The sequence below is a fragment of the Amaranthus tricolor genome, chromosome 1 (assembly GCF_026212465.1).
Source record: "Amaranthus tricolor cultivar Red isolate AtriRed21 chromosome 1, ASM2621246v1, whole genome shotgun sequence".
Classification (NCBI taxonomy): domain Eukaryota; kingdom Viridiplantae; phylum Streptophyta; class Magnoliopsida; order Caryophyllales; family Amaranthaceae; genus Amaranthus; species Amaranthus tricolor.
This window is the reverse complement of record NC_080047.1, coordinates 38,132-60,853: the sequence shown is the minus strand read 5'-3', so window position 1 is coordinate 60,853 and position 22,722 is coordinate 38,132. Positions and strand designations below refer to the sequence as shown.

At 33.2% G+C, this 22,722-nt stretch overlaps 1 protein-coding gene across 4 annotated transcripts; it reads left to right on the top strand.

The window, feature by feature from the left end:
• The first annotated feature begins 8,466 nt into the window (after positions 1 to 8,466).
• LOC130813255 (metal transporter Nramp6-like) lies at positions 8,467 to 21,860 on the top strand. 4 transcript variants are annotated; one of them, XM_057679050.1, is made up of 13 exons: positions 8,467 to 8,894; positions 10,820 to 10,898; positions 10,986 to 11,026; positions 16,354 to 16,432; positions 16,539 to 16,643; positions 17,529 to 17,638; positions 17,733 to 17,914; positions 18,019 to 18,088; positions 19,018 to 19,191; positions 20,442 to 20,546; positions 20,819 to 20,950; positions 21,169 to 21,264; positions 21,348 to 21,854. In XM_057679050.1, the coding sequence occupies exons 1-13, from the start codon at positions 8,763 to 8,765 to the stop codon at positions 21,651 to 21,653; spliced, it is 1,611 nt and encodes a 536-aa protein (XP_057535033.1). In that variant the 5' UTR covers positions 8,467 to 8,762; the 3' UTR covers positions 21,654 to 21,854. The 4 variants fall into 4 exon arrangements, with proteins under 4 accessions (XP_057535033.1, XP_057535040.1, XP_057535046.1 ...); XM_057679057.1 differs by having other exon boundaries at positions 8,565 to 8,894; positions 16,388 to 16,432; positions 17,516 to 17,638; positions 21,348 to 21,860; XM_057679063.1 differs by lacking the exon at positions 16,354 to 16,432 and having other exon boundaries at positions 8,565 to 8,894; positions 17,516 to 17,638; positions 21,348 to 21,859.
• Positions 21,861 to 22,722: the final 862 nt, after the last annotated feature.

Below are 22,722 nucleotides of genomic sequence, written 5' to 3'. Positions count from 1 at the left end.
CAATATCAGGCATCCAATAATGGTCTTGTAACCAGCATCACCGCACCCCAAGTGATCTCATCCTGATCGGCATTGACGGTTAGTATTGGGTGAGGTCACATGCCAGTTCTGGTCTTATCCGCTAGTAGTGTAGAGCCGACAATAGCCATGAAATAGGCTATGGACTGTGTCTCCATAGCCTGGGACCGATGGCATAAGTGCATAACTTCACCAACGTTGATGCAACCGCTAGTGAATATCCCTTTCCGTCGTAGCTCGGACATGGGCTTCTCAAACAGACCAGCAATAGCGAGCTTCCACTTCCCGTCAGCAGGTTCAGCCGGTAGTGAACCTTCAATACCTATGCCCAATATGCGTTGCACGTCGTGCAACATAATCGTCATCTCCCTCCGGGGCATGTGGAAGGTGTTTGTATTCGGCTGCCACCTCTCCACGAAGGTCGATATCAAAGCATTGTCAATGTGCTGGTGCATAATGTACGGTAGCTGGCCGAGGGGAGTGGCAGGTAAAACATCTTAAAGCGCATCAGACATATCCCGCAGTCTGATGATCGCCTCCAGCGGCTTCTTTCTACTACAACAGTCCAGAATCTGAGGCGTACACTCAGAGCTGTCAAAAATAACTTTAGTTATGTGCCCGCCATAGCTAGGTATCAAGCGCGTATCAGTGGGCCCCCCGGGCTAGGGTGATGTGATCAACCAGTCCGTTCCAGCGGACTATGAGCGCCTGCTCCCCATGGCGGTTCATTCTCAACGTGACTATCTTCGGCAGGCTCAAATGCGCCTGCAGAACTAGGGCTAGCGCGTGTGAATTTACCGTCTTACCTGCGGACAACAGTCCAATCCACTGGGCGACCAACAGCGCCTTGATACTTATCATCATCATCATCACTAGAAACCCCCCCAACTACTCTAGAGGCTAGCCTGGTCATCAAACCGAGTGCGCATTTGGTGCATTGTACTCGACTGTTGGGCCTCACTGTGTCTGGAAGCCTCTTCCGGCCTAGCCCTCCTAGCAGAACCTGTAATCCCCCTCTCATGAGGGTCCCCTTTGAGTAAGGTAAGTCTACAACTATTCCCGCTCAACAAGTGTCTAAAAAAAACCCTTTTTTTTTCTTGATTACCAGTCATTTACTACAATTTTGATAATTTAATTAATTATTAAAAATAAATTAAAATAATCAAACGTAATGTTAAATTAACTACCTGAACAAAAGACAATAATTAATTAACATATTAATTCCCGAACGACAATCGATTAATTTAATTAACATTTAACAATATAAATAAACTAATAAACATTTCAAAAACAAAAACTATTACATTAATGAACATTTTATTGATATAATATTAGCTAATAATTATTATTATAATTTTATTATTACTATCATTATAATTTTTTTTCAAAAAAAATGATTATAATAATAATTATAATAATAATTTATTAATATACAAATTTTTTAACATAAACAACAATTAATATTAACAACAACAATATTAAACTAATCATTGTCAACAAATATAATTTAACAAAAAAATATTAATTATTATTATTATTATTATTAATTTTCTAAAATAATAATAATAATAATAATAATAATAATAATAACAATAACAATAATAATAATTACAACAAAATTATAAAAATAAAAAAATAAAAAAATTGGGGGTGAGTCGCGTGCGACTCAACGGCAGGTCAGTCGCACAAAACCCGCGACTCGGCCGCAGCTCAGTCGCACGTTTTTAAATTTATTTATTTTTTTATGAAAAAATTAATTTAATTAAATTCAAATGAAAATTACCTCGATCAATTGCTTGCGTTTTGAATTTCTTAACTTTTGCTCCACAAATTTTATGTTATAATTTAGTGTTTTAAAAGTGATAAGAGTATTATCTAGTAAGGTTGGACTATTGGAGTATGTATAATAAATTTTAAATAGTAAATTCGTAAACTCATTTAAATAGGGGTGTCAATATAAGGATTGTCTTTACAAATTTCTGGTAAAGCAGCACCAAGTCCATTACCGAACAAAAGACGCGATTCCTAAAATTTGATTGGTTGGACGATGGATGGACTCAAGTGCTTACAATATACTCCCATCATTTTAATTATTTTGCTTTATTTGAAGATGGTATAAAAACTAAAAAATTTGGTTTAATAGGTTAAAGTGATAGAATTATTTAGAGATTAGAGAGAATGTGAAGCGTAAAGATATAAACTAGAACAGTGGGATCATGCCAAATAAAGGAGGTTTTGAGCATGTTTAACATATTCAATCGCACAAAGTCCCACAAAATTAAAAGCCTCAGAATTAAATTACGTAGTATATGTTAAGTATTTAAAAATACAAGCTTGTTAGAAAAATATCATAATTTTTTAAAATTGTACAAAATCTTCAATAAATTTGTCAATTTTTACTCTGTTCCTTATGCAAAAAATGATGCGAATTTTCTGGGAGAAAGTGAGTAGAGTAGTAAATGGTTTAAGTCTTTGAGCTAAAGCATGAGAATAGATACCCAAAATTGACTTAATATGTTTGGGTTTAAATAGAGTGCGTGCTTTAGTTATCATCCGTCAAATGTAGACTTTTTAAATGGTTGGCATCCAAAGCATCTTTGATTCTTTTCCTTAACTTCACATCCACTCACCGAGTTCTTTCATTTATGGCTTTATGCCATGTTTTTTAGAGCTAAAAAATCTTTATTTGAAATAGTAATAAAAAAACTTGAGGTAGAGCTAAAAACTCCAAAACTCTGTACCTAGATAATCAAATTTAGAAAATGGATTTGGACAACTCAAATAAGAAGGTAAACAAATAACCTATATTTAAATCAAAGAAAGTTCACTACTAAAATTAATTGATTAATTCTTTAAATTTATAAAGTAACATATTTTATTTTCTTTCTTCAATGTGGTACAACTTACTTGTGGATAATAAAGAATACTTTAACGATGTCCCTCACATATGAGTGTCCTTAAAACTTTAGCCCATTGGAAGGATTATAAACATCATTGGGAATGAAAATCAAATTTAAGGTCCCTTAACTAGTAATAAGATTAAATGTCCAATTATAAAGGCCCAACAACAAATCTAACTTATTCTATATTAAAATTTTAAAAATAAATTTAAACAACCCAAATAAAAAAAAGAAAAATAACCCACATACAAATCAAATAATATTCACTATTAAAATTAATTAGTAGTAATAAACCTTACCCTTCTAGTTTATAAAACTAGAAAGTGGCATAGTGGTTGAATTAGAGGATTTGTGGGCTTACCTAAGGTTTTCACTCTCAGATTGCCGGTCAATTCGTTCACAAAAATGTAGGTGAATGACAAATCTAGAAGTGCTTGGACTTTTTAATTCCAATTTTCAGTTTTTTGTTTCTAAATTTCAATTTTTTTTGAAAACTAAAAATAAAAAATAGGAAATAGAAAAGTGTTTTCACTTTCTAATACTAAGTTTTTTGATGAGCCAATAACATTAAGGATTCATTTAACTTCATCAAATAGAGTGTAAATAGCAATTAAAATTAAGATAAAAATATTTATAGTTTTAAAAGTTGTACATAAAAATTTAACAAATTATGTTTATTAGAAGTATATATCCAAGAGAATCTAATATGAAAATTGAAAACAAATTTTTAGTTAAATTAATAAAATGTAATAAAGAATTCTACATTTACAAAGTAGCCAAGTGCAATATCTACATTAAAACAAGGAAATCTATTTTTTATATACAGTTTTTACTTGTTATCTATTTAATTTCATATAAAAAGCACAAAACATTGTGTTACTATTGATTATTGCATAATGACTAGTAAATTACTATGCACTTATTTTCACTTTGCACTTGCTTTTTAAAACTTTTTTCATGACATAAATCGTCTTTCTAATCTCATTCTCAACCGAAAATAAGAAGCTGAAAATCATGCCCATTCTCTTTTCCCACCCAAATTCAGTAATTTCATGCTTTTACCTCATCTCTTTTATTTGAGCTAAAGAGAATTGGAAGCTTTTGGATTCCTTCTCATCTCTTTTCATCATCATCATCCAACCCAATATATCCCGCTCATTGAAAAAACTATGGACAGGTTATGAGGAGAGAAGAACGGCGGCAACTCATACCCATAGAGGAAAGCACGGTCAAAAGAGTTTCCAACTCGAGAAAGATATGAAGACGTAGTCACATGGGAAAAAAGACCTATAAAAGAAAATAAGTAGACCCACCTACAAAATGAAAAGGGGATAAGAAAAATAATAAATGAAACGAGAGAAGCGCGATGGCAAGAACCTACGAGGACATCAGTAATCTAAAACATGGATATGACGCCTCTAACTCTCCCTATTCCTAGTCAGGTCCTCGGCCTCAAGTCAAACTTCTTCATCTTGAGAATGACTTGAGAAGGCTCTCATTCCCATGATAAGTTGAGGATGATAGAGCAACTCAAAAATCTAGCTCCAATTTTTTCTATGGCTCATTTATTTGATCTACTTCACATTAATCGCCATATTCATATAGTTCAAGCCTTATTGGTTACTTGCTCTCATAACTCTTCTTTTATTGATTTGATTGTTTGTCTCAATTTTGAAAATGCTTATACTTCAGTTTTTTTTGCCATTTTTGTAGGTATGCTAATGTTGTATTTATTAGGCAGTACATTTTTTCATGTTTCAATGGGATATTAGTTGACAAATGTTTCACTTCTCAATTGGTTGTTATTGGAGGTGTTGAATGGGCGGGTCATATTAAATATTAAACGAGCCGGAGTGGGTTAAAGCCCGTTTAAATTCGACCCACTTTGATTCGTTTTTTAAAAGTTTATAAAATAGTTTTTTTTATTCAAATTTATCGCTCATTGGGTCGACCCACTTATATATATAATAATACCATATAAAATAATTTTAAAAAGTGGTAAAAAAAATTTTCGCAACCAATTCCTATAATTATCCAACTCGGCCCGGCCCGACCCTTTACACCAAAGTTTGTTAATATTCCCCGTTATTGACCCGACCCGCTAATGATATGTTAAAATGTGACCCGACCCTTGACCCGTTGGGTTGCCCGTCCCATTAAACACTTCTAGTTGTTATACTTGTTCAAATTGAATATTAATGAATTTTGTTCTTTTTAACAAAATGAGTATGTTAGTGCTTTTAATTTACAAGATGATGAGAAAGGGGGTATGTTGTTTTGTGTGGTCTATAGTTATTTTGTTAATTGGACTTGATAGTTTAGTTTCAATTTCATTGATTTGTTAAATGGTTTTTGCGTATTGAAGATGTCAAGTTTGGCAATAGTTATATTGAAAACAATTAGAAAGATGAATGTTATTAGAAATAAAGTATTTTGAAGGTTTCAATGCATAGTATATTTTTTCTATTTGTTAATAATGTATTAGTCCAGGACATCTATCTTTAGAGCTTTTCTAAATTAGATTCGTTATATTTTGTTCCCTAACTTCGTGAATGAATGGAAGAAAATTAAATAATCTCTATATAAGCAAGTAATTTAGTCGGAGGCCTCATGAATTTAGTCAATTATCTCTAAAGCTAGATTCCATTTTGTCAGAACTCACCCAACTGAGTAAATTGACTGGCTTTGTTGCACATAAACTTGAAAAGAAAGTAAAAAAAAAAGAATGCAGTAAATTGTGCCTTTTGTTGTTGATGTAAATATATACTCCGTTATATTCTTTTAGGAGTTCCATTTATTTTTGGGCTACAACTCACTTATTAATCTTAATTTATATTTTATTCGTAATCTATAAGTTAAAAGATAATCAAGTGGCTTGTCTAATTCATTTCAATACAATAATTATTAATATTTATTTTTCATAATTTTTAATTAAGCACAATTAGAAATATTAAGAGTTAAAATGTTGTCTCGGTAAGTGTAAAAAAACTAAATGAAACTAAAAATATAATATTTTATAGATTGGACTATAAATTGGAAAAATGACCTAGAATAATCCAACATTTTACTGATTATCCTATAATAATCTCAACTTTTGATTAACCATAAATAATCCCAACTATAAGGGGTGTTTACTAAGAATGCACCAAGGTAACTTCTTACCTATGCAAAAAGTCATTTTATATAAAAAAAATAAAAAAAAGTAAATACAAAATTAAATTATAAAAAGATCAAAAAATTTTATAAAAATTAAAAAAGGAATCGAGTAAGTTTATTTTTGATTTTAAATTTTAATTTTTAATATTTTGGATTTTTAATTTTATTTTTTGACAATTAACCTGCAAAATTCGGTCACTATTTGGGCAACAATGCTCTTGGGTAAATGACTCTAAAATTTGAATTATTCATGGCTAATTAAAAATTGAGATTATTGTTGGAAAATCAATAAAAAGTTGAATTATTCTAAGTAAATTTTTCTTATAAATTTGAGCTTAGGATTGAGTTTGTAATTAGTTTTGGGTATTCTTTGAGCTTGTGAAGATTTGTACTCGTGAAAATGAATCAAATATGTTGATTAAGATCTTAACAAGGGACAAACTAACAATGTGCCATTTGAAAGGAGGGCTTGTTATACCCCAAGTTGAAAGGGTTATTCCCTTCCACTCGGAGGAAGAGGCCATTTAGTTAAGAAATTAATTAAAAAAAAAAGAAAAAGAAAGAAATAGGGAAGCAAAAGAAAAAGGCGGTAGCATTCTGGAATGTTGGAATTGTCACACGCACAAAACAAAAAAAGAGAAAAGAGTGAGGCAGAAACTAAAATCCAGAAAAAGAGAATGAGGCGCACATATTGTCCCTACCCGATCGGAGATCATTTGTGGTCCGTTTTGCTTTTAATTTTGACACAATTTTTTTGCCTATTCAATTTACATATTTAATGGTTGAATTATAATCTTGTGTTGTAAGTGTAATTTGTTTTGCCTCTAATATTATTCAGAGAATATTTTAATTGTACTCATTAATTTATAAGTGATTACTGAAAAAGTTTGTACTGCCTACTATTCCATGATTTTTTCTCTAATTGGGTTTCTACGTATAAAGATTGTGTATGCAATAAAGACTATATATATGGAGAGTATTAATATAGGATGAGACAATAAAGATTCAAAATAACTTTAACACATTACATTAATAATAGTAAAAGTTTTTTAGCAAAATAGTGTAATGGAGACTATATATGGTAACTATTATTGGGTCAACCAACTCTAATTTGATGGACTTGGTCAAAAGGCCCAACGATCCTAAGAGTCAATTAAACCTTCAAAAGGCCTACCTCGAAGGGTGAAGTTATCAAAATCCCCTTTGATCAGCCATCGAAGGTCATTTATTTCCCTATAAATACTCTTCATTTATTAACATTTGTGGTATGTCTTTTTTCTCTCTCTAAAATACTTTCCCAACTACTTGCATTCATTTCCTGCTTCGCATTCCCGACCATTGACTTGAGCGTCAAAGGGGCTTTTCGGGAAACCGCCCTCTAACAAGCAACCTTGTTCGTTTTGCAGGTCACCCGTCGAACCCGATTCAAGCTATTCGAACCCTTCCACGGCGGGATCCACTTCAACAAACAACCCCTTCCTTCGTGAATTAAGTTGACTCAGTTTAACAGCCGAAACATTTTAAGCCACGTGGTCGTGGGTTCGATCCCCACCAACGGCACCAAATGTTTCGGTTGTTAAACCGAGTTAACTTAATTCACAAAGGAAGGGGTCGTTTGTTGAAGTGGATCCCGCCGTGGAAGGGTCCGAATAGCTTGAATCGGGTTCGACGGGTGACCTGCAAAACGAACAGAGTTATTTGTCCGGGGGCGATTTTTCGAAAAACCCCTCCGACACTCAAGTCAGTGGTCGGGAATGCAAAGCAGGAAATAAATGCAAGTAGTTAGGAGAGTGTTTTAGAAAGAGAAAAAAGACATACCATAAATGGTAATAAATAAGAGTATTTATAGGGCAATAAATAACCTTAGGTGACTGATCAAAGGGAATTTTGATAACATCACCCTTTAAGGTGGGCCTTCTGAAGGTTTGACTGACTCTTAGGATCGTTGGGTCCTTTAACCTGGCCCATCAAATTGAAGTTGGTTGACCCAATAACAGTAACAAAGCACATTTTTAAAGTCTTTTTTTCTTTTATTGAAATTTAAGACAAAAAAGTAAATTTTTTAACTTTAAAAATATAAGGATACGAAACTGCAATAGACAGAGTTGTAGTCTTTGTGGGGTTGTAAACTAATACTCCCAGTGTGTCAATATATTCGAAACAATGAGCAATTGTAAAATTTTTAAAAAATAATAATAAAAAAAAAATAATGCATTATATGGATAAAATTAAAATGTATAAATGAAACTGAATGAAAATCATATGTCATTGTCAAAAAAATAAAAATAAAGCAAATTAAGTGAAACGGATCAAAATGAAAATGCTGAGGAATTATACTTCTAAAAGCCAAAATAGGTATCAAAATCAACATTACAAACTAGGCGACCTGTATCAGACACAGTAAAGTGGTACCCACTTCGATCCTCTTAAATTCCAGGTGGCATCACCCAATTGGTGGAAGCACCTCTTTAAAGGCGTCAACAACAGAGTGGGTTGGTGAACTTGTTTCATAAAACCCCGAAATCCAGAGTCCAGTGAAATCGAAATTAGCAGAAATTCTCGATAGCTACAAATTTTCATTGAGTATCTAATCCCAAACCTGAAAAATTTATAATTTGGTTCTTTTCTATTGAATTTTTATTGGTTGCTACATTCAAGTGAAATATAAAATTGTTGAGGAAGGTAAAAATGGCGACAAGAGGAGAGCAGCCGCAATTCATAGTAAGTCCGGGGAATGAATTCGTTGGTAACAGTAACAGTAGTCATGTCAGGCTCAGGTTAATCGACTCCATTGACAACGAACAAATTATTGTCTCTGAGGTTTGTCTTCTTTTTAATAAGAAAATTTTGATAACAATTTCAATTTAATTCAATTTAATTGTACTCTATCATTTACTTTTTAATTACTATTTCTTCATTTTTAATAACGAAAAAACTAAAAAAATAAAATCTTTTTAAATGTTCGATATATTATTTTATTGAAAAATAAATTTAATGGAGAAGAAATAAGGATTGTAAATATTAAAAAATTATTAAAATAAAATTATAATTAATAAAAAAATATTTTTATAAAGTTAGTGGCAACATGTAGAGGTTATATAAAGTATAAAAATGTTAAAATAAAGTCACTAAAGGATATGTAAGGATAATAAGTATTGTTAAAATATTAAAATGGAGATAAATAAGATTATCTATGTCTAAAATTTGTAATATTCTTTATGAAAACAACAAATATAACATCAAAAGTGACAAATGATAATTTCTTTAAAGAACGGAGAGTGTATTTACTCATCACTCTTAATTTTTATTTTATTATTAATCTATTAATTAAAACATATTCAAATAAAATCTTAAACTGTCTTATAAGATTATTAATATTAATTTTTCATAATTTTTAATTAAATACAATTAAATATATCAAAATTAAAATATTAACTTGGCAAGTGTCAAAACACTCAATGAAACTACTAAGAAAATACTATATTTTTTATTTTATTGTTTCAGTTAAATGCTTCTAATTCTAATTTTTAATCAATAATGTCTCATCCACAAATAGGCCACAACAATTGACATGTCACATGGTCTACGTTTAGTCTATAACCTTGTCCCTTATTGTGTTCGATAATAATAATCATATCATACATACAATATTAATTATGATTTTAAGTGTTAAAGGTAAGTTTTCAAAAAGATTTTACTAGATTAAATCATACAATCATTCAATCATATAATACTATAAAAGAAAAAATCATCATACAATCATATTATATAATACTATAAAAATACTAAAAATTCCAAATAGTGATTTTATAGAGTATTGCCAAATGGAACATTTTTATAGGTTAAAATGTAATTGTGTGATATGTAAAAAAATTTATTACATTAATTATAATTTTAAGTATTGAAGGTAAGTTTTCAAACAGATCATGCAATACAATACTATAAAAGATTAAATCATCATACAATACTATAAAATATACAATACTACAAAAGAACTGAAAAATTCTACATGACGATTTTATATAGTTTTGTCAAATGGAGCATTTTTACGGGTTAAATTGTAATTGTATGATATTCAAAAGATTTTATTACATTAATTATGATTTTAAGTATTAAAGATAAGTTTTTAAAAAGATTTTATTAGATCTCAACATACAATCATATCATACAATACTATAAAAGAATTGAATAGAATTACTGAGTTTTCAGTTGCTGATAATGATTTATCTGAACCTATTTCTAGTTCTTTTGCAAAATTTGATAAGTCTTCCTTTGAAGGAAATGGTAACTTAAGTGGGAAACTAAGTGGGTCTAGTTGTAATGTAAGAAGAATTTGACTATTATTATAGTTGCTGGTGTTTTTAGAGCTGCTGTTTGGTTAATTTAACCCCAAGGTTAATAGGAAGAAGAAAGAGTAAATGCTACCAACTATCTACAAGAGTATTTCAGTAATTTAATAATACTTTTTAAATCAATTTAAAGGAAAGACATTTAATTCTAAGTAATAACGTTTAAACCTAAGTAAATTAATAATCAAATCGCAATTTTGTGGAAATTTTTTTAAGAAATGCTTCCACTTGCTAAGTTTTAAGTAATAACCTAAGTCCTAAATAATAATGCTACCAACTACCTACAAGGGTATGCTAACAATGGGCGCTCTGTTCACATATGCCATATTACAATGCTAGTAATATTGATAAGTCTTTCTATTCATCACCTATTCACCTTTATGGCTTTATATACAGAAGAAAAGCTGGAGAAACTTCTTTTCATACATGGGTCCTGGGTTCCTTGTCTCCATTGCTTACATTGATCCAGGAAACTGTAAGAGTCAATTCTCATATCTTTTACAAGTATTTATTAAGGATATTGCTCGTCTAACCTCATGTTCTAAACTCCCTTAACGTACAGTTGAAACGGATCTTCTGTCTGGTGCACAATACAAGTATGAGGTGTGTATTGGTTACTCTCTTTGCTATTACAACTTGATAACTGGTTAACATAGTCCTAGAAGATCATTCATTTGTAGGATCTAAACGCAATATCTTTTGTAATTAATGAATATTATGCTATTATTGTTCGCTATGTTTTGCGGTCTTGTGCTTCTTGAAACAGCTCCTATGCATCTATATACTTTGTTAAAGCTCCTTGTCAATCCTTGAATGGAGTTAATTTTTTTCCATGGAAACTTGACAACTTTATGAAAATATAATCTTCTGAATTGGAAAAATATCTTGCTACTTTATTCAATGAACTAAAGAGATATATATACAGAATGGAAAGTGAAATGAGAGCTAGATTAGAGTCTAAAAAGTATTCTCAAAGTCTAATATCACAAAGATCGAAAAGGTTTGAAGTACCTTGATAAAATATAACGATTTCAATGAATTAACAATGTTTGAAAGAAAATGACACAATGATTTGAGGAGGTTCATCTAATTATGGTTACGTTCTCCAAGGTGTATAGTATCTTGTTTATACTATTTCAATGGAGTTTAACAACTTTTACAAATGAAGTATTACAATTGAGTAAGAGAATCAAAGGCTATGTGTTTAGGCTTAGGGTTTGTGTTTGATGATATTTATAATGATATTTGAGCTCTCTATTTATAGAGACTAAGTACATAACTGAATTACCTATGAAAAACCTTAGATAAATAAAGCATTAAACTCGACCAACAGTTGCAAAATAGATACTCTGCTCGACCATGCTTGATCGAGTAATAAGCACGCTCGGTCGAGCAGTGCACAGGATAAGCTACTGGGATGCTTCTGACTTACGGCTCGGTCTAGCGCCCACTGCAGCAATACCAAAACTCTTGCAATTCCTCATTAAATCTCATTCATCATGCATTATAATTCTTCATGTTTAAGACACACCTTAATTCCTTCATAACTTCAAGAATTAATCCACATTCTTAAACACCATTCTTCAACACACATTAAAACATAAACTTAACTACACATTGGATTCCATCTCTATGCAAGCACATTAATGCATAGACTTGATAGTGCACTCAAGTCATAATATTCCTTCAATAATCTCCACCTTGACTTGAGTTCACTCTAGTCAAAGCATTCACCAATTCATTTCATTTTACACCCACATAAACAAGAACATAAAACAACATACACACCTCTCATGCCCCAAAGGGCATCACATCAAGCAAGGAGCTAGACCAACCGAGACCACACACAAATTGAACTAGTTGGTAGACAATGACTTTGTCATCATGTCAACCGGGTTTTCTTTAGTATCAATTTTCACTATACCCACTCTATTGTGCTCAACTTCATCCTAGATGAAATTATATTTGATATCAATGTGTTTGGACCTTCTATGAAATGTATTTTGATTCCTCGCCAAATGAATTGCAGTTTGACTATCACAATGCACACTTACCGAACACACCTTGTTGCAACATCTCACTAACTAGACCTTTGAGCCACTTTGCTTCTTTGAATGACTCGGCAACGGCTATGTACTCCGCTTCGGTGTTGAAAGAGCAACCACATCTTGAAGTGATGATTGACAACTAACCGCCGAAGCACCCAACGTAAACACAAATCCACTTGTGGACTTTCTAGCATCCAAATCATCACTATAATCCGAGTCAAAAAATCCGGTTAGCTTGCTTGAATCCTTCCCATACATGAGACAAACATTAGAAGTACATTTTAAATACTTCAATAAACACTTTAGTGCCTCCCAATGTCCCTTCCCCGAATTAGACATATATTACTTACCAAACTCACCGCATGAGCTATGTCGGGCCTAGAACGTACTACAGCGTACATCACACTACCAACGACACTAGTGTACGGGATTCTTACCATATGCTCTTCTTCCGACTTTGTTTGTGGACATAATTTCTTGGACAATTTAAAATGAGAGGCAAGAGGAGTAGACGCACCTTTAGCATCACTCATGGAGAAGCGTTGCACAACTTTCTCAATATACTTCCTTTGACTAAGGTATAAGACACCCTTAGACCGGTCTTTCATGATCTCCATCCCAAGAATCTTCTTGGCTTTACCAAGATCCTTCATTTCAAATTCATTAGAAAGCAACTCTTTCACGTTCTCCACCTCAAACAAAGTATCACATGCTACCAACATATCATCAACATACAAGAGCAAATATAACAAAGAACCATTTTGGAGTTTCTTAAGACATACACAACTATCATAAGAACTTCTAATAAAATCATGTAAAATCATGAAAGAATCGAACCTCTTGTACCCATTGCCTTGGCGATTGTTTCAACCCATACAATGATTTTTTCAATCTACACGCATGAACTTCCTTACCGGTGACCTCAAAACCTTCCGCTGCTTCATAAAAATTTCTTCTTCAAGCTCACTATTAAGAAACGCCGTTTTCACATCCAATTGATGCAAATCCATATCCTCCATTGCAGCCAAAGCTAGTAGTGCCCTTATAGAAGAGTGCTTCACGACCGGTGAAAATACCTCATGAAAATCGACACCCTCAATTTGAGAGTATCCCTTTGCAACTACCCTTGCTTTGCAGATGGGAGGAACACCATTTGAAGGACCCTCCTTCCTCTTGAATATCCACTTGCACCCAACAATCTTCTTTATCTTTGGTGCTTCAACGATATCCCAAGTTTCATTCTTTGCAAGTGACTTCATCTCTTGCTTTATGGCTATCAAGCATTTGCTTGAGTCATTTAAGGCTAAAGCCTCCTTGTACATACTTGGTTTGTCCAACCCTTCAACTTTGCTAGCAATGTTGAGAGCATAACAACATAATCACACTCTTCAATATACCTCCTTGGAGCCACGATCTTCCTCTTTTGCCTTGTTGTGGACAAAGGAGGAGATTCTTGTTGAACATCATCATCATTTTCCTCTTCTTCATTATTGGGAGGTTTAACCTCTTTTTGTGCACCAATAGGATCATTTACAACATTATCAATGGGCTTTTCTACACTAGAGATTAACATGTTATTTTCATCAATACAATAACTCTAGAAGTAATTATTCTTTTTGACTCATTACACCACACCTTATACCCCTTTACACCCATTCCATATCCCATAAAAATACATTTTTTAGTTCTAGGTTCTAACTTCCTATCATTTACATGAATAAAACTCGGACAACTAAAGACTCTAAGGCTAGAATAGTTTACCAGAGTGTTGCACCATACTTCTTGTGGTGACTTGAATTTCAAGGCGGTATGAGGTGAGCGGTTGATCAAATAACATGTCGTAGCCACCGCTTCGGCCCAAAAGTGCTTTCCCAATTTTGCTTGGTTTAGCGTGCAATGTACCATCTCCAACAATGTTTTGTTCATTCTCTCTGCAACATCATTTTGTTGCGGCCTTCCTGCACAAGTTCTATGTCTAACAATACCTTCACTAGCACAATATTGAAGAAATTTATCATCAAAAAATTCAAGACCATTATCGATTCTCAAAGTCTTGATGTTCCTACCTGTCTTTTTCTCAGTCATTTTCTTCCATTCCAAGAAAACATCAAATACTTCATTTTTATGTTTTATGACGTAACACCAAACTTTTCTTAAGAAGTCATCTATGAAAGTTAACGAGTAATTACAACCACCAAGTGAGGGCTTTCTTGAAGGCCCCCACAGATCGAAATGAATATAGTCAAGTATCCCCTTAGTGTTGTGTATGGCGGGTTTGAAACTAACCCTCTTGTGTTTCCCATAAACACATTGTTCGCAAAAACCCAAGGTTCCTAAACTTTTTACCATCAAATAAACCTTGCTTAGAAAGTTCATACGTACCTCTTTCACCCATGAGACCAAGTCTAAAGTACCAAAGCTTTGTATCATGATCGGACATTGTGTTTGTGGATACATTTGTCGAGCCGGAGATGGTTGAATCTTCAAGAGCATACAAACTCCCATTCATCTTCCCCTTCATCACCACAAGTGACCCTCTAGCAACCTTCATGACTCCACCTTCACAAGTGATTCTACACCCGATCTTATCAAGAGTACTCAAAGAAATGAGATTCTTTTTCAAACCCGGAACATGCCTTACATCCGACAATATTCTCACCATTCCATCAAACATCCTTATTTGCATACTTCCAACACCGACCACCTTACATGTTGTATCGTTTTCCATGGTCATATTTCCCATATCAACACTCTCATATGTTTGGAAGAAACTTTTGTTGGGTGTAATATGAAATGTACACCCCGAGTCAAGAATCCACTCATCACCATCTTTGTACCCAAGTGTGGCTACTAAAACACCACCATCATCACTATTATTCACATAACTAGCATCGGCATTACTAGTTCCGTCCCTAGCCCCATCATCACTAGCATTCTTCTTTTTCCATTTCCAACAATCCTTCTTGATGTGGCATTTTAAGCTTACAATAGTTGCAAGTCTTATTTTGTTAGGCCCCTGTGACTTCGATCTTCCTTTACCCTTATTTCCACTCCCACTAGTGCATAGACTTGATTGTGCACTCAAGTCACAATATTCCTTCAACAGAAAGCATCTAGAAGTTACACTCTAACTAATTACAAAGCTAAAATAACAAACTAAACAAGAGGAAATATATCAAAAACAGAATCAGTAACAAACTAAAGATGACGTGGCTAACAAACTCCTTTTCTAGAATGAAATAGATCAATAAGCTTGGATATAGTTGTGTTGAGGCTGCATATCTGATATATTATCAAAACGGAAAATAAATTAAACAAGTTTACAGATCAAATATGAAATAATAAAAGTTTCCTTTTCCTTTTCCTTTTATAAATCTTCAAATTAACCGACTATTTCTCAATATCATAAAGATGTAAATTGAATATTGATCAGCCCGAGAGCTACATGTGTATGAGTATGCAACGTAGATCGCTGCTCTGGTGAAACACAGTAACAAGCTGAGCTGACCAGCCTAGTACGAACAGGCCTGAACTTGAACTAGGCCTGTCTGGTTGTTTACTAGTGCTATATAGGAAACTAATGAATATGGAACTACAAACCAACATCATGATATGGCCAGTGTGATCATTTACTTTTTAAATAAATTTTTCCAAATGATATGGAACTTGAACTTATGTCACGTGATGTTCTTTTTTCCAAATGTATCAACTCAGCAAGGCACTCAAATGCTTTTACACAGGAAATATTGAGACGGTTACCTTACTCTAGTCTTTCAGGATTTTCTTTTTCATTCTTTCTTTCCTTTTTTCTGCTCTTTTATCTCTTTCTAAATGTCCAATTTAAGCTTCTACTGTAATTAAGCTACATCCATATGGTTTCAGTTACTTTGGATCATATTGTTAGCCTCATGTGCAGCCCTCATTATTCAGTCAATGGCTGCTAACCTTGGGGTTGTTACAGGCATGTCTTTTACTTTATTCAATCGTATTCATTCACATATATAGAGCATCTACAGTTGTTGCATGCCTATTGATTATAAATAATAACATATGTCTCCAACATTCAGGGAAGCATTTGGCAGAACACTGCAAATTTGAGTACTCAAAAGTGCCGAACTTCATTTTATGGATTTTGGCTGAAATTGCGATTGTTGCTTGTGATATTCCTGAAGGTTTGTATCTCTTTTTAAAAGTGTATTGAAATGGGTAACAATGCAATTACACTTATAATTGCTCCAACTAATCACATTTGTTGCTAGTATTAAAAAAATTTTCTATTGTCTGAAAATCATTCAAATACGCAACGAACTTCATATCATAGTAAGGGGTTTATACGAAAGTGCTTTTTTGGGAGCAAACATTTCCTAAAGCTTTTCTGGTCTGCTTTTGTGCTATTTTCATTCTTCTAATTTTTTTTCTTGATATTCGTAGCAGCTTCTATGAAATTACACTTATTCATGATGTTTTACCTTGCTAATGAAGCTTGTCCTGGATTTACTTTTGACTTTTTAAATAGACTATGATGCTTAAAGCAAAATTGGAGACTGCTATGAGAACAAGTAAACCTCTTCCTGTCTCAACTCTCCACATTGTCATCTTTTTGTAAGATGCCATTTAAAATAGCAGTAAAGTTTACCGGGTTGACTGGTTGGGGCTGTTAGCGTTAGAGTATACATATTATGGATGTGGATTTACCTCTATCTCCTTAAAAAGTTGTGGTCATGATGAAAAACCATCATCCCATTTACCTCTGGGAGGAAACTTGATTATTATGGTTATGAATCAGGGAATTTGGTAACAAGGAGCTGTAGCCAGGGAAGTGGATTTTGTTACACAGACTACAATACTGTCTATATGGCCCGTGGAGATACAGAAAAGAACGTTGTTGTCATCATTACCACATAAGAAAAAACCCATATATCAATATCAAAAGTTTGTAGGAGTGATTGTATTATGAAATTTGTTTATCAGTGCCTTGTCTTATACCTTGATTGCTGATTATTTCTGGATCAGAGCTAAAAGTCAATTATAACTTGAAACTTAGTTTCTGTTTCCAGTGATTGGAACCGCATTTGCATTGAATATGCTATTCAAAATTCATGTGTGGGCTGGTGTTCTTCTAACTGGGCTTAGCACTCTGGTTCTTCTTGCATTACAGCAATATGGGGTGTGAGAATAAATCCTTTCTCTATTTTCAATAAGGAATTTTGATGGAAAATGTTCAAAGAATCTAACTTTAGTTCTCATGAAACAATATTTAGGTGCGCAAACTTGAATTCTTGATTAGTTTTCTGGTTCTTACAATTGCTGCATGCTTTCTTGTTGAGCTTGGATATGCCAAACCCCAAGCTTCGGAAGTCATGCGTGGACTTTTTGTTCCTCAACTCAAAGGAGATGGTGCAACTGGGCTTGCCATTTCCTTACTTGGTGCTATGGTTATGCCGTAAGTGTTCATTGTTAAGGTTGAATTCTGTTGGATTTTCTGCAGTGTTTTCTTTGACCCAACCCTGTGTCGTATCTGTCTGACAATAAATTTTTTTTATGCAGCCACAATCTCTTCCTCCATTCAGCATTAGTACTTTCTAGAAAAATACCACGTTCTGTTGGTGGTATCAAGGTGACTCACCAGTGAATTTTATACGAGTATTTTACAATAGCAGTAATGAGCAGAATTGGTTAACATGTTCGCTTTATGACCTTGTTTTGACATACCATTTAGAAATGCTAACTTGAATAGATAACTGACTTTGAGAAAACCAAGGCATTCCACGTTTGTCATGCCATGTGTTGCTACCTTTATCAACGACTCTACTTGTAGGGGTGTTTGGTATAGGAATAGAAAATTTAATGGAAAGGGAATTGATAAAGAAGGGTAAGGATAAGGTTTGTAGTTATTTGTTGTTTGGTATCACAATGTAATGGAAACAATTGTTCACGTTTCCCTTACTTGTTATTTGGTATAATTTTTTATATGCACTTATTTTCAGTTGTTACTTGCTTATAGTGACATTAGTAAGATATCAAATGAACATTATATATCAAAAATATATGAAACAAAAGTCATCTAATGCCCCTGTTCAAAAAGACAATAATAAAATTGATCTATACATGATCAAAAAGATGACAAGAGGCAAAAGACCAATAACACATCAAGTAAATCAAATCATTAGCACACCATTAATCCATCAGCAACAACATACAGCAGCAAACATCATCAGCAAGGAGCATTCAACAGAAGAACATGTCTTCGCAAGTTGAAAGGTGAGCAAAACTATGAGAGAGGATAGGGAGAAGACAGAGGAAAGGTGAGAGGAAAACAAAAGAAAGGGAATTTGTTTCTCTTCATAAATGACCGGTAACAAATTAAGGGTATCTATTACCCCAAAGAAATGAATTGGGTTAATCCAATAATATAGCAAACATAAAATGTTGAGTAATGATAATTAAATCCCTATATCAAAAAGACCATACCAAACACTCCATTAATGTTTAAAATCTTGTCGTTTCACATGGAATGAGATGTAATGTAATGATTTTTTCACCCAGGAAGCTTGCAGATACTATCTGATAGAAAGTGGGATTGCTTTGGCCGTTGCTTTCCTCATCAATGTATCGGTTATAGCTGTCAGTGGTGCTGTTTGTAGTTCTTCAAACTTGAATATGGAAGATGAAAAGAGCTGCAAAGATCTGGACTTGAACAAAGCATCTTTTCTACTCAAGGTATTTCCTTTTGAAAGCTTAGCTATCTCAACCTTTTTAAAGCCTTTTGTTTTGCTTCATATTTTTTCTGGTTTTCTTGTGAGATTTAGGAGATCATTTCACTAGATGACCCCATGATCGGAATATAGGATGCTATTCAGTATTCACTCATCTCCAAAGTTCATTGATCTCTGGTGAAATTGGTATTTGGATTGTTTTTGGAAATGTCGTTGCTCTTTGTTCTTTTTTGTTGGAGATTAAGCACGACGTAAAGAGCTTTATTGATAAACTTGACATTACAATTACTAATATGATTACATGGATAATGGATTGATAGACAAAAACTTTAGTCTGGGATACTAAGTTGATGATTATGAGTTTATGACTATGACTAGAATAGACAAGAACTTTAATGTAGAGATATAATTAGAATCATTCCTTAAGAATTTTTTCTCCCGCTAAGTGCTTGGAATGTAAATGAAATAAGTCCAAGAGATACAGAGTGTCCTAGGAAAGAGGTCAAATGAATGAACCAATGATGAACCTGTTCGTAATTTGCAAGAGTTACAACTTACAAAGAAGAGCTCGTGTATAGAAATAGTGGGAGTTCTTTTTTATCTTTTGCCTTTGAGTATGTTTATGTAGCATATGGGCAAAAGTAACTTCTCCCATTTTTTCTCTAATAAGTCAAAATATATGGATCACAATTGGGTATCAACTACCCACTACGCAAAGACGCCTAACCGCAAAGAAACGAAACAGGGCAAGGCTGCACACTCGACAACTTGTCCAGGTCACCCTCAACAGCTTGTCAATCCTTTGACCTCCTGCTACCAGGTTTCGTTTCTTGATTATTGTTTTGTTTTTGCTTAGCCTCTACGACCAATTGATAAGTATCTCTCCTACTCGTCGAGCTCTTGTTATGCAACACTAGTAAACCAAGTAGCTTCATAATCTAACATTCATGCACTCCAATCCATTAGGAAACCTAACATTTTTGAATTTTGTTGCTCATGTGAGTAAAATTGATGTCTTTTTAATTGTAAATGCTTGTTAGTTCCTTCACTAATGTTTCAGCCAGATCCATCTTTGATATTTACTAATATTAATTATAAACTCCAATAAAAAATATAAAACCTTCCATATAAGATGGTGGACAAACAACAACATGGAGTCATGCAACTAAAGTGTGGAAGCTTTCTGTCATTCTATAAATATGATCAAAAATGTAAGTACTAAAACAAGAGGGATCATATGCTCATTGCTTGCAGAACGTATTGGGTAACTGGAGTTCAAAACTTTTTGCAATAGCCTTGCTGGCTTCTGGTCAGAGCTCCACAATAACTGGAACATATGCTGGTCAATACGTCATGCAGGTAACTTGAGTATTTTGTGATTATTGGTTAAAATTCTGTTTATTCAAACCGTTGTGTATCAATCCCTCTGTCATCTTGAGTTGGTTCCATTAGGAGCAAAAAGCTTTCACATCCACTAAAATAGGGGAGCAAAATCAAAGAGGGCAGTGGAGTACTATCTTATACAGCCAAGGAAGTTCCAGCCCTAAGCTCTTCAGCCTCAGGGTATTCTGTTGCACCTGCATCCTGATTGTAACCTAACTGATATTTTCCTGCAAATTTAATGTTTGTAGGGTTTTCTTGATCTACGAATGGAGCCATGGATCAGGAACATGCTGACTAGATGCTTGGCTATCATCCCCAGTTTAGTTGTTGCCCTTATTGGTGGTTCTGCAGGAGCAGGGCAGTTGATCATTATTGCTTCAGTATAACCCTGTTTCTTATCAACATATATCCTCTTTTCGTTTCCATTTTTAACTTGTCCGGAAGTAAAATTTTGTTTTCTTGCATGCCTTTGATTAATTACACGGTTAAGGGGAAGAAAAAAGGAAAACCTATGAGTGTTGTGTTCATCCCTAGGATATGTTATATACTCTTAACGTAACACTGAAGTTCAGCTAAATGCTTACTATTAAAACTGCAGATGATCTTGTCATTTGAACTTCCATTTGCTCTCGTTCCACTTCTCAAATTTACCAGTAGTAAGGCTAAGATGGGCATCCATGCCAACTCGTTTCTGGTAAGTTCTCTACTCTCTTTTTGAAACATTTGATTAGAATATATGGGCATTCATTAATTTATGTTTTGTCTATGAATGTACAGCTTTCGGCAGTCACCTGGTTAATAGGCTCATTGATAATGGTCATCAACATCTACTTCATAGCTATTAGTTTTATCAAGCTTTTGTTGCACAGCAAGTTGAAACTTGTAGCTGCCATACTATGTGGAATCCTTGGATTTTCAGGATTATTGATATATTTAGCTTCGATTGCTTACCTTATCTTGCGTAAAAACCGGGAGAGTACCCAGCTTCTAGTACTAACAAGGGGTGAAGATCAACAGCTTCCCCGAGAAGATTTAGTTAACATGCAACTGCCTCAGAGAAGAACAAGCGTAGATGTTGAGTGATATATAGTTGCTATTCTTCAATTTGGATTTTGCTGAAAAAAAATGTTTTAAATGTTTAATCAATGAACATTCTAATTTAGATCAAAGTTGTTGAATTTGAGCCTATAACTCCAATCGATATTATGCAGAAATTGGCAATGGCAGAAACAAATACAATTTATGTGAACAAATAAATCCTTACTCGTCCATTAAACAAAATGTTAAAATGGAGTTGGTGGAAAATTTGTGCAGACCATAAGCATTATTAAAATATTAAAATGAGAATGAATAAAGTTATTTTTGTCAAAATTTATAATATAAATAGAAATTTATAAAAACAATAAATAAAACATCCAAAATAACAAATGAGAACTTTTTAAAAAGAAAAGAATAATAAAATAAACAAAACTAAAAACATAATTAAAATTCAAAAATTTTCATCTTTCAAATCCTAATAATAATTATCCTATTAATGAGGAGCATGTTTTGACTATTCCCCCAAGAACAAAACAGACGAAGAATGGGTCATCTAAATAAAACACTTGTTCTCCAAGTATAACATTTTAGTTTACTATAAAAACGGTAAATTAAATGTATTGAATTTTTTTATGCTATATATAAGGGTTAAGGTTGTTATTTAGAATATTTACCTAAAACGTTTAGATTAACTGTAATTGCGGGTGTATCAGAATTATAAGAGTAATTTCGAGAATGAAATACAAATTATGGACAAGTTCTCTACTGATTAGTGCTCCTATTCTCATATAATTCTACTTTCACATTATAATTTTCAAAGTTTTAATTAGCTTGTATAATGATAATGATATAATTACTTATTTATTAATTTATTTGTATTTAATAGGATTTTGAAGGATCTTCATCCACTACTAGCACTATGTTTAAATAGTAATTTTAGGAAAAATTTCAGTTTTTGAGTTCCCAATTAATTTCAAATGGTGTAATGCACTGATTAGTCTGCTTAAGCCTTAATTGCAATGTCTTGGGTCTCTATCAATTCCAAATTTCAACGGTGAACCAAACGGTAGATATGACATACAATAACCAAATTTTAATTCTCAAAATAAGCGTC

Excerpts from the sequence above, each read along its gene's own strand:
- LOC130813255 (XM_057679050.1), top strand. The coding sequence starts at position 8,763 with ATGGCGACAAGAGGAGAGCAGCCGCAATTCATAGTAAGTCCGGGGAAT. Across the intron at positions 18,089-19,017 it reads GTTCTGTTGGTGGTATCAAG|GAAGCTTGCAGATACTATCT; the intron begins GTGACTCACCAG and ends TTTTTCACCCAG. Across the intron at positions 20,951-21,168 it reads AGTTGATCATTATTGCTTCA|ATGATCTTGTCATTTGAACT; the intron begins GTATAACCCTGT and ends TTAAAACTGCAG.